This window comes from Sceloporus undulatus, chromosome 2, assembly GCF_019175285.1.
Source record: "Sceloporus undulatus isolate JIND9_A2432 ecotype Alabama chromosome 2, SceUnd_v1.1, whole genome shotgun sequence".
Taxonomy (NCBI): Eukaryota; Metazoa; Chordata; class Lepidosauria; order Squamata; family Phrynosomatidae; genus Sceloporus; species Sceloporus undulatus.
In genome coordinates this window covers 126,430,251-126,446,287 of record NC_056523.1, presented here as the reverse complement: position 1 = coordinate 126,446,287, position 16,037 = coordinate 126,430,251, and the positions used below count along the sequence as shown (strand labels likewise).

Genomic DNA, 16,037 nt, shown 5'->3' with positions numbered 1-16,037 from the left:
AATGGGCCTTCAGAAGAACTCTTCTTCTGGGAAGAAAACAGATAAAAAACACTAGAGCAGACATTTTTCTGTGCTGACCTTGCTTGCATTTTTTAAGCATGTTGCACATGCATACTGCTGCTTTCCTTTTCTGTTTTTGAAATAGCAAACTGGTGAAAAGATTTGAGGCATAAATACATCCCTTGAGAGGGAAGAGAAAAGGCAGGGTTTTGATTCCATGCAATCATAGCACATTCTACAGTTTTTCAATATGGTATTTTGCTCTTCACTGATATTACTGGTATTCATAAGATTTTTTACAATGTAGGAATATGTTGCTAACAAAACGAAAAAAACAGAAGAACGCCGTAAAGCAATTGAAGATATTAATGCAGTTATACAACAGATTTACAAAGACCAAGATCTTACACAGGGTATGTATTAAGTATTTGGGTACTGCAGAGTGAGATGTATCTTAAAGTTCAGCTGTGAGGTGATACATTTTCTTATTTTTCTGGAAACAAGATGGTAAACAAATGCCATACTGTTTTTTTTTTTTGGGAACGAAAAGTATTCCGGAACTGTCTGCGCCATTAGTTCTTACCAGTATTGAATGCTTGTTTTCCTAGCCCTTTCAAATAATCATAATATTATGCTATATGATGGCTTCTTGTATATTTCTTTAGTGACAATCATAGGACATCCTATAAAATGGACATTCATTTTCAGAAAGAGTTTCTTAGGTACATGTGAGAATTTTTACTTCTGTAATGTATGGAGGATACATTGTGTTTGTTCTTCCACTCCCTCTGTTAGGCAGGCTCTCCACCAATCAGTTTGAAGTTCTGGCTCACACCTGGTGTGAATGTGAACTCCCCTCATATGCACAGTCTAATGCTTGCTTCCCCTTGGTCTGGACATTGGAAAGAGAGCTATGCACATCCCTTTCTTTTCTCATTCATCTTTTGGCCTATTTTCTTTCTCTTTTCCTCCACCTAGCCTCTTCATTCTCCATTCCCTTTAAAAAAGAAAAAGAAAATACCTTCTCTTTCTTTTGTCTTCCACTTTCTTTCTTGCCTCTCTCCCCACTCCCCCATCTCCTTTCCTCCAAGCAACTCATGAGTCGTAAGCAAGAGGAAGAATGCAGTGTGGGCTTGTCAGGGGACTCTGAGCACATTCTCTTAGCCCGGGACAAGATCTCAGCTGCGGCTGGCAAAGGCCACACCAGAGCAGTTCCCTCATCTGACAGCCAGCACTTATTTGCTTCTGTATACATTGTGATGGGCAAGTTGGCCAGGGGCTCCATAGAAGGCTTTGTCAGGAAAAGACTTCTTTGTTGGCAGTTGGAGTGAGTAGTTTGAGGGCCCTAGGTGACATCTCCACACACCTTGCCCAGGCAATCCATTCCTCCAGACTTCCTAGACTAGCTAAAGAGGCTCATTGCCTTAAACAGCAGGGATCCCTTTCCATCTTTGAGGATAATGCTGGTGGAATGTGCACATTCTCTAGACTGTGATTCATACACAGGATGTGGAAGGGAGACACTAGTATTCTGCCCAGCATTCAACTCCCAGCTTCTCCACATGTAGGAGAAGTGATCAGTCTCTCGTTGCCAGCAGCACGGCCACCATCTTCCCCATATCTTGAGGAAACACCAAAGCACTGGTAGGAAAGTTGCCATCTTAAAATGCTGCTCCATGCCAACTGCCTGCCCCTTCCAAAGAGAGCCCAAAAGAGATCAGGGGGTGGAGTCAGTGCAGCCTAACCCAAGGACCCACCTGAGAAGGGTGGTGATTCCTGCCTATCCCTTTCTGGCTCAGGAAGGAAGGGGTTAGATCAGCCAGAGCATTCCCACTTTATCAGGCTCCTTAAATAGGAGAATTTCAGTTCCTCGGCCACACCACCCCAGGCTCCCCAGCACCAGGGTTCTCGTTCTGAACACCCCAGGCTCCCCAGCACATCCAGAAGACCCAGATCTAGCCGCCTCCTCAGTTTATGTGAAGGATGGGGAGGACACTCTACACCTTTGGGAGAATAAGAGCATCATAGGCAGTCCTTTAGAAGACATACAAGGCAACTTCCCTAGCAATCCAGGTCTCCAAAGCTTTATTTATGACGGATGCTTTCATCCTTGGGGCAAGTTAGCTCTTATATTCTCTCTCCCTCAGGGAGGTACAGCTGCACCAGGGCATCAATATGTTATTGAATAATATTATTTATTTGTATCTCACCTCTCCCTGTATTGGATTGAGGCGGGTAACAGCATAAGAACAATAAAAATAAAACACAACAAACCACAAGTAAAAACAAAGCAAAACATATAAAATCCAATTCCCTATCTACCTCCCACCTTAAAATACCATTAAAAACAACAATTCCCAACTGGAGAGTGAACATTCCGAGGAGGTCAATTTGGGAAGGCCTCCCGGAAGAGATCCGTTTTTATTGCCTTCTCAAAGGCCTCCAAAGATGTTATATGGCGGATCTCCTCCGGCTAGTCATTCTAGATTTTTGAAGACAGCAGTCTTTTTTTGCTGATGTCAGCCTGGATACTACTCAATTCTGCACCAGAGCCCAGGCAGTCACTATACTGGCCAGGTGCCAAATTTGGCTCAAGACCTGATAAATTGATTCTAGGGAAAAGAGCAATCTTAACTTACTCTCCCTTAAGGGGTGCAGACTGTTTGAGGACTTGCTGGAACTGGTCTTAACAGAGATGAAAGATAAGAAAAGAACCCTGGTGGCACTCCCTAAGAAGTAAGACAGGAAACACTCTCGCTCCTCTTCCTTTGGTTCTTTTTGGTAATCCTATAAGTGTACGGACACAAAAGCCCCAGACCATTCTTGCAAGATGTTTTCAAAATAGCAATAATAAAATCAAAGGCTTTCCCAGACAGAGCAAAAGAAAAAGTCCAGCAGGCCTGATGCCAGACCATCCCTTATAGAAGGAAATCTCAGGATTTCCACCAAAGGTGGGCTCAATCCACCTCAGACAGTAGGGTCCCAGCATTGCCAGAAAGCTTGCAGGATAGAGTTCCTCTCCTCCATCCCCGCTTCATCCCCTTTCCTGTCTCCTGAAATCCTGAAAGATACCACCTAGTGAAGCAAGCCATAGACTACCTCAGCAAAATAGGTGCAATAAAACATTTCCCTCCAAGAAAATGTTCTCTGGCTGCTACACCATATTTTCCATAGTGCTAAAGAAAACCTACCAATGGAAAACCATCCTGGATCTCAAAAGAATAAACTTTTTTCTCTCCAAGAGAAGGTTCATGATGGAGATTCTTCGGACCATCTTGTAAGCTTGTAAGACCCATGGATCTTTCAGAAGTCTACCTACACATCCTGATCTACCCCAGTTTCAGGAAGGTCTTCAGGTTTACTTATCATTGGATTCACTACCAGTATAAATCGCTATCTTCAAGGTTGCCTCTACTCCCATGGTATTTACCAAGGTGATGATAGCCCTGGTAACTTACCTCCACAAATACCCACATTTATCCCTACGTAGATGATCACCATTACCCCCCCCCCGGGGGGAGAAGGAGGGAGGATGTCCAAACCACCCTGACCTGCCCAAGAGATCACAGTTTTCTCATGAATCAAAAGAAAATCCAGTTTTTCTATACCTAGGGACCATCATGGACTCAACTTTGGACCTAGCCTAGTTTCTCTTCCACCAGACAGGAGAAAAAAAAGCTCCACTTCTCTTTTTGGAAGGTGTTTAAGCACAAAGCAGTAGATCTCCTACTGCTAGTCCACTTAAAGGGCCTCACAGTATCCATAGATATTGTTTTGTGGGCCAGGTTCCATGAAAGACCCTGTCATTGGTTTCTCCTTCAGAGGGAAATTATCTCAAAAAGATTTTTGCTCAAGTGCCTTTCTCCCTAGGCACAAGCATCCCTCTCCTGATGGACCTATAATGCCCTAGAGAAATTTTTTTTACACATGCAAGAATCTACATCACTTTGGATGCCAGCCTCTGGTGCTGGGTTGCCATCTCTGGGAATTGTGTTTTCAGGTGGCCTGAAAAGGGGCCACTTATAGAATCATTGGAGTGGATGGTGGACTTTCTGAGTTTGCAGGCCTTTCCCCAGCAGGTCTGAGGGAGAGTGGTCCTCCTATGAACCAGCAACATAACAGTCAAAGCCCACATAAACAGGCAGGTGGGATCCAGATCGTGCTTCCTGGTAAGGGAGGTGGATATTGTACTAACTTGGGCAAAGCAAAACCTTTCTGTATAGAAGAGGAACACTTGAAATGCTTCCTGAACTCCAAGACAAATTGGCTCAGCAGAGTGGATCTGGACCAGGTGGAATGGAGCCTCATCAGGAGGTGTTCCACTCAGTGGTGCCTGGGTCTCCCAATTCTGGACCTGTTTTCCTCTCCCATCAACAAGAAGTTCCTCGTTTTCTTCTCCATGTATGTAAGTAACAGGGCAGAATGAGTAGATGCACTTATCTCCCCCTGGCTAAATAGACTATGCCTTCGCCGGCCTGACTTCAGCTTCACTCATGGAGATAGAGTTCTCCAGGTGCCTTAAAGCTGGGTATCCTCTAGTACTTACAGCCTTTCTTTTGACCTCAGGCAGAGACTCAAGAAAGTGGATTTACACATCCTCTTGGAGGGCCTTGTCCAGATGGTGCAAGAGAAAAGATGTTTCCTTCATTCTGCCTCCATTGGGTTCTGCAGGAGGGCTTAGACAGGGGCCTAAGGCTAGCACTTTGAAGACCCAGTCCATGGCCATCTTAGCCACCATTTGGAACTTTGAAGGGAGGTCTGTTTCTCATCACCAGCCCATCAGACACTTGCTGAAAGGGACCATCCTCCTCAATCCCTAGTCGTTCATGGATTCCCATTGTGGGATCTGGTGCTGAGGGCCATAGCTCCTCCTCCTTTTGCGCTCCTGTGCTCAGTGCCACTTAAAATCCTGTCTTCTTGGGGTTTCCAAAAGGAATAAATGGATTAAGTCCTGCATTGCCACCTCCTGTCAGCAAGCTGGGAAACCTGTTCCTCAGGGCATCACAGCCCACTCCACAAGAAGTGTGGACACATCTGCAGCCACCTTTACAGGAAGGCTGCTCTTGTCAACATTTGCAGCACAGCCACATGGAAATCATCATGCATCTTCATTAAACACTACTGTATAGATACATTTGTCTTGGCTGAGGCATCTTTTGGTAGGAGATGCTACAGCACATTGTTAATTAAAAGCTTAACCCCACGTGACCACCTGGGGAGATCTCAGGTTTCCTCTAACAAACTCCTAACCATTGTCACCAGGTTAGCTTGGTTGTATCTTAGTCCAAGATGTCATCTGCACACTGCAGGAGAAATAATCATTGGCACTTGCCTTCTTGAAGGGCAGGACCGTTTCTGTCTTTTCTTGTTATTTTCACCGGGAAGATCCCCTGAGAGAATGATCTCTATGTCTTACAGGGTTTCCTCTCATTGTCTTATTGTTATTGTCTCATCTCTTCTGTCCACTCTCACAAGGGAGCTCCATGGCTGCTTTCTTTTCAGAGTTCTAGCAAGGGAGGAAGGTTTCTCCAGCTATCTCATTACTGGGCACACAAGGGAAGTTTGCCCTACCACCAGACAGGGAGTCAATTTCAGACTGATTGGTGGAGAGCCTGCCTATTAGAGGAAATAGGAGGATAAACTCAATCCAGGATTTCCTTTGCACACTACATAGAATGAGCATCTCATGGTAAGTGACAAGAATTCTGTTTCCCTAGCAGTAATTCCTAAACGTTTGTCCTACAGGTACTTTGGACTTCAACTCACAGTGATCAGAAATTGTGGAAGCTGAAGTCCAAAATACCTGGAGGACCAGAGTTTGGGAACCATTAAAGGGATAGAAGCTTAATTTCTGTTGATCAATTTTTCTATTTGTTCTTGCTGTGCTTCACCAACTTTCTGTCTTTTCTTATTCTTCTGTTCTATCAGTATACTGGTAACTGTGTCAGTGGTTTTGCCGGAAACTCAAGAACGCTGCAGTGACTCCAATCTACTTAGATGGTCAAGTCTTGGGAAAACTTGGTGTTTATGAGATAGTGCATATTTTACTGTAGAAAATTATATGTATCTTTCTTACTTCCCCTCAGACATAGGTATGGAGCATTTTGTAAAAAAGGTGGAGGCTGCTCACTGTGTTGCTTGTGACCTCTTCATCCCAATGCAGTATGGCATTATTCAGAAACATCTTAAGTCCATTGATCATAATCACAATCGCAGAGTGAGTATATCTACTAAACTTAGCTATTTGACCAAATCATCGCATGGGCAAAATTGAACAATAACTTAATGAACTTTCAAGGGACAAAAGGAGAAATTTCCCAAAATAATGGGATCAGATTATGTGCATATCTGTGCTTTAGTGGTTTTCTTCCCTCACACGGTGAGACTTTTCAGGAGCAGCACTAGTATTGACTTATTTAAAAGATGTATGTTGCAGCCCTCAGAATAAATAATGGTAATATACCTGTTAATGGCAGTCATTTCTTTGTGTAATACAGCCTACATTGTAATTCTGGTATTTACTGGCATATGTGTTGTGTACATGCCACAGATGGATTTACCTTGTCATGTATGAACTTTCCTTTAGATGCTTATTTGGTTGGATAGTGATGTTACAGCATGCTAAGGGATGGGTCCCAGTGGACAGAAAGCTGTTTTATATCATATTAGACTGTAACTTAGTACAACCCAGAAATATTACTTAAAGAGATTTTTATTCACTGCGTTAACTTCTCTGTAGACATCTAGTGGCCCAAATTTACTGTGTCTCTGTCATGAAATATTAATTTGGTATAGCCTGTGATTTCTCTTTCTGATTTTAGGCTATGATGGAACAGTCCAAGAAATCATCATTAGTCGTTGCAAGAAGTATACTTAACAATAAACTTATCAGCAAGAAACTGGAGCGATATCTGAAGGTAACCAAATAGTCTGTGGTAAACATATATTTTCAGGAATGTGCAACTCCAGTCTCTCTGAAGGCCACTTTTACATTTCACTAACTACACTTGTGTTGTGTTAAATTATTTGTTCCTGCAAAGGAGAACAAATAATTTAATCAATTTTCTCCCTACTGATGTCTTCAAAAACTGTGCTGTTTTCACAGAGCTCTTGACTGGTTAGAAAGGCAGCAATAGTAAGTACTTTACATTTCTATACCGCTTCATAGTGAACTCAGCACTCTGTAGGCAGTTTACAATTTGTAAGCCAGTTGCCCTCAACAAGCTGGGTACTTATTTTACTGACTTATGAAAGGATGAATGGCTTGAGTCAACTTGGAGCCCTGCAGGATCGAATTTATAACGTTGTGGCTGCAGCACCAGCATTTAACCAACAGATGCCACCAAGAGAGTCTCAGGCAGCATCTGTTCCCCCTCACCTGCCCACATGACATCTGAGGGGCAACCATGGTGCCTGGCTGTTGTTCTCCCTCACCACCTCTGTGCAACTTCAGTTCAAAAAATGGGGGGGGGGGTGAGAAAAGGGTTTCAGGAGAATTAGTCTCCTTAGCCCTGGTGACACAGTGGTTAAATGCCTGTACTGCAGCCACTCACTCAAAACCATAAGGGTGTGAGTTCAGTCCCAGCTAAGGGGGCTCAAGCTTGACTCAGGCTTGCATCCTTCTGAGGTTGCTAAAATGAGTACCCAGCTTGTTGGGGGCATTTAGCTTACAGTTGTAAACTGCTTAGACACTGTTAGTTCAGCATGAAGCGGTATATAAATGAAGTTGTTTAGGATTTTTGGACACTTGGAAAGGTCCCCCTCCCCCCAGCATTTGAATGTTTTTTCCATCTCAGTGTCTAACATGTTACTAACTATGACAACTACGGAAAATACTTTTTTAATTTAAATTTGTAGAAATGAATTTTCTTCTTCATGGTGTCTGCGAATCATACAAATGGGTTTTCTGCGCCTCCATAGTAAAGCTTGGAAATTTCTGGAATCACTAGGCAAAACTTAGTTTGCAGTTTTTTAGCGGTAGCTACGCCCATCCCCATATAAACCCCCTATCGGTCCCGCACCTCTCCATCCTTTCGGCCGCCACGCTGGCAGCTAGAGGGAACTATTTGTAGGAATTGCTATTCTCCAAACTACTTCTTGATTAACGGATTTATTGACTACGGATTGTTTGACTACTCTTTGGACTGTGTTTTGGTGATTGTTTGCTAATCAATCGACCTTTGGCCTGTTTCTTGGCTTCCCTTGTCTTACCAGATTTGATTGTTTGCTAATGTGCTATGATTTCCCACTCAACCTTGTTCAAGCAGTGTACTAAATACAGAGGCAAAATCCCTGGATAGGACCCCCACAATTCTTGCCTCCTTTGCTTGGTTGAGGGGCACAACATGTCTTCTTGTCCACTGTGCAAGTTGTTGACCCTTCAAGCCCATAAGAATCGGGACTCCCGTTTGAAGACTACTGTCTGTCAACTGGCCCTTCAGCCCACTTTTCTGTCTAAGGCTGGGGATGCCTCCTCCTCCAAGGAGTGCACTCAACGATCTGGAGAAACTAAGAAGGCTGGAAATCAGAATCACAGGACAAACCTCCAAAGGAGAAGCTGTCCAAACAAGCTCAAAAGCCTGATAGAGACTGAGACTCCAACCAAAGGCATCAATTAAACACCCTTTGAAGCGCAAACAGCATGGCGATCAGACCTCTCCATTTAGGAGGGGAAAATCAGGTGACCACTCCTCCTCAAAGAAGCGCCGCTCCTCTTCACCCCAGCAATCGAACAAGGTGAATAAGTCCAACAAAAAGAAACGGCCTTCTTTGGCACTATTGGGCTCTGACCCTACACAGGTCCCTGTTGCCTTAACGTCACAGCATACCGATCTGCTGGCTCTTAGGTCGAGAGACCAATCTCCAGCTATATCCCTGGCTCTTCAAGTGGTCCCATTGATACCAATGAACTTTGCCAGACCACATCTGATAGGTGTCATTCTCCATCGCCGGTCCCACAATTGACTTCACCAAAGCCTCAGAGACTGGTAGTCCAGGTGACATCAAGCAAACCCCCACCGGTTCCAACTCAACAGGAGTCTTTAAGAGCTGATAGACCGCTTCCCCAAACTTTGCCTGATTAATCGCTGATATCTTCTCGGTCAGCTTCTCCTTCAGTGGGCCTGGTCAGAGCTGCTTCTCTGGTTGTTCATGAGAGTGCCTCCCCTACTGATGATGTAAAAATCTTTGCCGAGCAGGTGATACGGATGTTGAACGCACTCAGTATGAAAGTCAACCACACTGAAGAGGACTGTCTAGATCCCATAGAACATAAGATTCATGGGAAAGTGCCCACACCAGCTTCCATTCCTTTTTTGCCATCCATGCACAAAATTGCTCAGCAGTCATGGCAAACTCCAGTGACTATCCCATTCACCTCCAGAAAGATCAAGAATTTGTATAGGATTACTCCTCAATTTCCTAGCTTTTCGAACACCCCAAGCCTAATTCGGTGATTGTTGAAGAGGCACAACTTGCAAGACCTCCTTGTCACCAACTGACAAAGAGGATAAAAAGATTGATGGTCTTATGCAGCTGCTGTCCTCGACCTCAAGGTCATGAATTATTCGGCATGTATGGGGGCCTACCAACAACACCTGTGGAAACGGATGTTGCCCCTCATTGATGACTTGACGGACAATAAGAGGCTCTTAGAATCATACAGTTGGAAGAGACCGCAAGGGCCATCTAGTCCAACCCCCTGCCATGTAGGAAATCCAAATCAAACCATCCCTGACAGATGGCCATCTAGCCTCTGTTTAAAGACCTCCAAGGAAGGAGACTCCACTACACTCCGAGGGAGTGTGTTCCACTATCGGCCCTGGCCATCCACTCCGAAGCACATGCCTTGGGTGCTCAACAAATCATTTCGAACCAACACTCAGCCAACTGTGCAGCAAAAGTCTTGTTGGGTTCAATTGTCCTCTGTCACCATGCCTGGCTTCACTCCTCTGATTTGACGCTTCAAGCCCATACATTGATAGGGGATATGCCTTTTGATGATTCGGGCTTGTTTAGCAAGGATACCGATGAAAAATTAAACTTTCAGTATAAAACGCAGACTGCCGTGAGGAGACATGGTATGTCTTCTTCTGCTTATAAGGCTGGTACCCAACGACGGTATGGAGGGCAGTGCTCCAGCTACCTTCCATCATAGTACCCCTACCATCAGTTCCAACAACAGGAACGTCCATACCAAGCCCATGACCAGGGTCATCAAAGGTATCCCTCCCAGTCCTCTTCTTCTGGCTGTCGCTAGCCTCCCCAGGCACGATACTGCCACGGTTTCCACAAAAAAGACACGGAACTAGAGAAAACGAGACTGTGATGGGATGACACGCACTCCGACTTGACTCCCTTTGGGGATAGGTTGGGCCCCTTTTCGAATACCTGGCCAATGGTGACTTCCGATTCTTGGGTCCTTAATATTGTCTGCAAGGGCTATGCCCTAGAGTTCAAAGAGCTCTCACCCACCGGAGCTGCTGTAATTTCCACCTCCCCTACAGACACGTTACTCAAGAAGTGCGCTCTCTTTTACAAAAGGGTGCTATCAAGCTCATAGATTCTGCTCAGGCCCGTCACTGTTTTTACTCCTGTTATTTCTTAGTACCAATGGCGGATGGGGACCGCTGACCTCTTTTGGATTTACACCATTTAAATTTGTACATGACTTATCGCCGCTTTCCTCTATTTTGCCATTGCTGCAGAAGGATCACTGGTTTGCCATCCTTGACCTCAAGGACGCTTACTTCCATATTGGGATTAGACAAGACCACAGGAGGTTCTTTGCCTTCACTGTTGGTTCCGACGCCTTCTGGTTCAGGGTGCTTGCCTTCAGCCTCTCCACAGCACTAAGGGTCTTCACCAAGTGCATGGCACCGGTAGTGGCATATCTCCGACAAAGAGGCATTGTTGTCTTTCCTTATTTGGATGACTGGCTCTTCTCATCCCCATCTCAAGAGGAGCTGTCCGACAAGATTGGCTTCGTCCTGTCTTTTCTGGACTCTCGGCCTGTTGGTCAACTTAGAAAAATCTCATGTAATACCCGCCACACAAGTCAAGTTTATCTCAACTCCAAAAGACCCCTGATATACTTGCCCTCGGACAGCTTCTAAGCTCTTTGCAAGGCCATTCAGGACTGCTTCACCCACAGAAGGATCAGAGCACAGACCGCTCAGGTGGTCCTGGGACACATGGCCTCAGCCACTTGTGTCACTCCAAATGCATGCCTAACGCTTTGCACCTTCCAGGCCTGGTTCCTCTTGGTGTTCAATCCTGTGTCCAACCATCCCAACAAGTGGTTATCAGTACCAAGACCGTTCGCCAAAACACTACGTTGGTAGCTCGATCCCGACAACATTTATATAGGGTTACCATTTCTCCCACCTCAACTCCAGGCATCCCTTACCACAGATGCTTCGTTGGAAGGATGGGGAGCTCACACCTCAGACCTGACTGTAAAAGACAAATGGTCTCCTATCAAAAAAACTTTCCATACCAATGTACTGGAAATGTTAGCGGTAGAAAAGGCTCTCAAGGCTTTTGAGACCTTGCTCATGGGACGGACGGTCCTCGTGACAGACAACACCACAGTAATGTACTACCTAAAGAAACATACCCAACGCTATTAGAGATCACGCTCCACATTTGGGACTGGTGTATCCGCAGGGGTATACGTCTACAGTCAATCCACCTTCCAGGAGAAAGGAACCACTTGTCAGACCAGCTCAGCACGTTTTCGGGCCCATACCATGAATGGCAGTTCCATCCCAACACAGTACAGAGTCTTTTCCAGATGGGGAATGCCCGACATCGACCTCTGCCATGCGCTTGAACAACTAGTGCCGACAATTTTGCTCCAGAACCCGGTCCCCAGACTCCCAAAGTGATGTGTTCCTGTTCCAGTGTTCGGGAAAGTTTATATATGCCTCCCCCCCCCCCCTCTGATCACGAGAGTCATTACTAAGATGAGAGTACACGCCTTGAACACCATCCTGATAATCCCATTGTGGCTGAGACAGTCATGGATTGTACCACTGCTCCATCTATTTTGGAAAGAGTTTTATCGTCTGCCATTCCACCCAGACCTTCTGACTCTTCCTGAGGGTCAAATTCGACATCCAGATAGAGACATATTCCCTCTGGTTGCATGGAAAAATCCGTCCCTAGAGACTTTGCCAGAGTCGGTACAGATAGTCATCCTGGCAGCCCAAAGACCTTCATTAGTAAGGTCTTATTCTTTTAAATGGAAGAGATTCTAGGACTTTCTTGCTGAGAGAAGTCTCTCTCCAGCTGAGGTTTGGCTTCCTATAGTTTTGGAGTTCCTGGTGTTCTTGACTGACTCAGGACTATGCTTGTCCTCCCTAAAATGTTATTTGGCTGCCATCTGCTCCCAATATCAGTTTGAGGACAGGCCCTCTTTCTTTAAAGACCTTTGGTTAAAAAATGTTTCAAAGGTTTTAACAACCTTCAACTTTTCTTCCTCGGTACCGACATGAGCTTGGAGCCTCAACCTGGTCCTTGCATTTCTCTTGGGTAAACCATGGCCACTTAAGACCTCAGACTCTTAACTTGGAAAACTGCCTTCCTAGTGGCCATTAACCTCCACTTGTTGTGCAAGTGAGATTTGTGCTCTCCAGACAGACTAACCTTACCTATCCTTCCATTAGGACAAGGTCATGCTCCGTCCTGGCATATCCTTTCTTCCAAAGGTAGTGTTATCCTTCCACCTCGGACAGGACATTGTGTTGCCTACTCTGGCTCCCAGCTCGACCAAGCAACACTTACATGCGCTCAATGTTTGTTGGGCTCTTGCCTTTTATCTGGACAGAGCTTCCGTTTCCAGGCGTACCAAGAGACTATTTGTATGTTGATTGGAACCAAGATTTGGGACTCCCTGTTTCTGCCCAAAGGTTTTCTAAGTGAGTAGCCGCTACTATCAACCTTTGTTATCAATTGTCGGGAAAGGCTCCTCCAGTTGGAATTCAAGCTCATTCATCTAGGGTGGTAGTGACATCCTCCGCCTATCTGACTGGGGTGCCTTTGGAAGGTGTCTGCAAAGCTGCTGTCTGGTCCCATCCTTTTGACTTTTGTCAAACATTACAGGCTGGACACCAGGGCCAGAGAAGATGAAGATTTTTGAATGGCAGTGTTACTGTCAGGTTTGCATTAAAATGTGTTTTATTGCATTACTAGCTGTACCTGGCCACGCATTGCTGTGGTTCAGTCTGGTTAAATGGAAAAGAAAGAAAAGAGAAAGTGCATGTTTCTGAAATAATTAATGTTACAATACTTGTGGGTGTACAATATTTTTTGTTGTTCCATTGTCTGTGTAGATATAGAGTGTCTGGTTTGCCGACTATAGAACACACACAACATATATTGTCCATGTGAGAAGCAATCCGTGTCAAGATCTAAAACAGATTGGCCCTGAGCTTTGTTGATGGTGATTGCAAACACCAATTGAATATTTGGTATAGCGTGTGTTGCTGTTATGTTCAACAGATGGCACTGTTTTTTAAATATATATATATTTTACCTGTCACAGGTGTGACATCTATATAATAGTAGGTATATGTATATAAAAACATGCATGTATTTGAATGGAACGTTGTCAAAAGTTCAAAGCAATCGGTGAAGAACTTTGGGAGATTTGACATTTTGAACAAACAAACATTTACATTTTTATTTATATAGATATAATTATTATTTATTTATTTATTTATTTATTTATTTATATGCCGCCCAATCACTGGGAATCCGAGCGGTTTATAACAGAGGGGATAATAGACAGTTCCCTGCCCGCATGCTTACAATCTAAAAAGACACGACACAAAAGGAGAAGGGAATGGTGAGGGGGGTAGGGAATCAGGTCCAGCATTCTTCTCTCCCTCTGAGGCCTGGACCAAGGCAGATGGACTGGAGGGAGGGCTCTTCTTACAGGCAGGCCTGATGGAGCTAGCCTGCCTCTCTCTCTCCCTCTCAAGATGGTGGATGAAGGGAGGGCTTGTCTTTATGCTATCAAAATCAAGAAAGTTTACACTGACATTCTCATCTGTCTTTTGAAAATTACAAATGAAAGTTTCAAATGCATTGCATATTATATATGTTTAAGACTAAAGAAATGACTCTGACAGTTGCACTTAAGGTTCAAGAGTTTATTGTTGTTAAATATAATTTGTTGGAACTTTACAACTTGTGTCATGACATCCCTCCTCCTCTGACCTAAGCTTGTCAGTCTAACCCATTTGTGTGATTTGCAGAGACCATGAAGAAGGATAGGTTGCTTACCTGTATCGGTATTTCTTCGAGGGGTCATCTGCAAATTCACATTATCCCGCCCGTCCACCCCTCAGTTGTGTCCTGCTTATTTGTTTCCTATGGTCGCTGCTAGGTGGCGTACGGTGTGGAACTGGAGAGGCATGGGACCGATAGGGGGTTTATATGGTGATGGGCAGAGCTACCGCCAAAAAGTTGCAAACTACGGTTTGCCTAGTGATTCCAGAGGTTTCCAAGCTTTACTGCGCAGGTGCAGAATAACCCATTTGTGTGAATTCACAGATGATCACTCAAAGAAATACAGTTGCAGGTAAGCAACCTGTCCTTACATTGACCCCATTTTTCTTTCTACTCACCATTATAGGTCACTGTTTTTAGATTTCTCTCTGTTGGCTCCCTCCTTTTCCTTTGCTGCCTCATTTTTTTGTTCATCTTTTTCCCCAATCACTGTAGAGCCCCTCCCTTTCTGCTTTCTGAGCTGTCTGTTCCTGCTCTGCTCTATTACAGATTACCCTACATCTTTATCTCTTAACTGCTTCATCTTTACTTTACTATACAGTTTTTTTCTGACACATAAAATGCTTTATTTTTCCTATTTTCTGTATCTCTTTCTTTTGCCCCCATCTTGCTCTGTATGTTTGCTCTTTTTGTCCCACCCACCAACCCACCCCCGTAGTTGCACTAGACCTTGTTTCTACTTCTGATGCCAGGTTCACTGTACACTTTTGATTTCAGGGAATAGAGGAGCAATACAATTATAGTAATGCAGCCTTAGCACCGCATGTTTGATTGTAGATGTTTCTACAACGATATTGAAAAAGCTCACAAACCGTTCAGTATCTAGAATTTCTTCAAGGGACAGTAGATTACACAATAAACTCATAGGTCTTGCTTTGAGTAGATATATGTCATACTTGGCGGAGAGTTTCCAATAGCAGTTGAAGTTTTTCACCTATGTACAAGCATTTAGAAATTGGCTTCCCACCACTACTTTTGGTGAAAGTCTGCACAGTTATTTGAGAGGGGGATTGAGAGTGCAAATAGTATTTTTTTATTTTTATTTTTAGTTACCTCACCATAGCCTTAGCTCTAGAATGAACACGGATATTCATTTAAATTACAGTATATTTTAAAAAGTCAATAATTACATGCATTTTCCAGTGAATGTAATGGGCTTTTTAAAAATCTATGTAACATGTTGGAGCTAAAAAGAAATGTACTTCTTGTAAATTTAGAATGCATGCTATTCATTAATGAACTTCTAGTAAAAATATGTTTAAGACTGGATGGAATTCCATAGTTTCTAAAAGTAACCAGACTGTTTTTACTGGTACCTGAGGCATTATTATTGCTACGGATGAAGGAATAGAAATGGAATTTGCTCTCTACTTGTGAACTGTGTTTATTTATTTATTTATTTTTCTTCAGACTCTGTAGCTTAATGCATAGGTAGAGAATCTGTGGTCTTTCAGTTGTTTTGGGGTTCCAGCAGTCCTTTCCATTATGGCCTTTGGCCAAGGATTATGGAAACTAGAATTCAACAAAATCCTTATAGAGCTTCAGGATCCCCATTTCTGGCTTAAAGCAAACAAGAAACTCACCTGAGTGCAGTACATTCAAGATCTTATAACAGGGATGGATCATAGAATCATAGAGTTGGAAGAGACCACAAGGGCCATCTAGTCCAACTCCCCTGCCATGCAGGAAATCTCAATCAAAGCATCCCTGACAGATGGCCATCCAGCCTCTGCTTAAAGACC

The 16,037-nt window shown here is 44.0% G+C and overlaps 1 protein-coding gene across 2 annotated transcripts in view; it reads left to right on the top strand.

Annotated features, from left to right (window-relative positions):
* AKAP8L (A-kinase anchoring protein 8 like) overlaps window positions 1-16,037 on the top strand; it is a 55,636-nt gene that overhangs the window by 36,727 nt on the left and 2,872 nt on the right. For both annotated transcript variants that reach the window (XM_042451182.1, XM_042451181.1), the window contains exons 11-13: window positions 308-413; window positions 6,087-6,217; window positions 6,822-6,917. In XM_042451182.1, coding sequence (XP_042307116.1) covers window positions 308-413; window positions 6,087-6,217; window positions 6,822-6,917 — 333 coding nt within the window. The remainder of the gene's footprint in view (window positions 1-307; window positions 414-6,086; window positions 6,218-6,821; window positions 6,918-16,037) is intronic.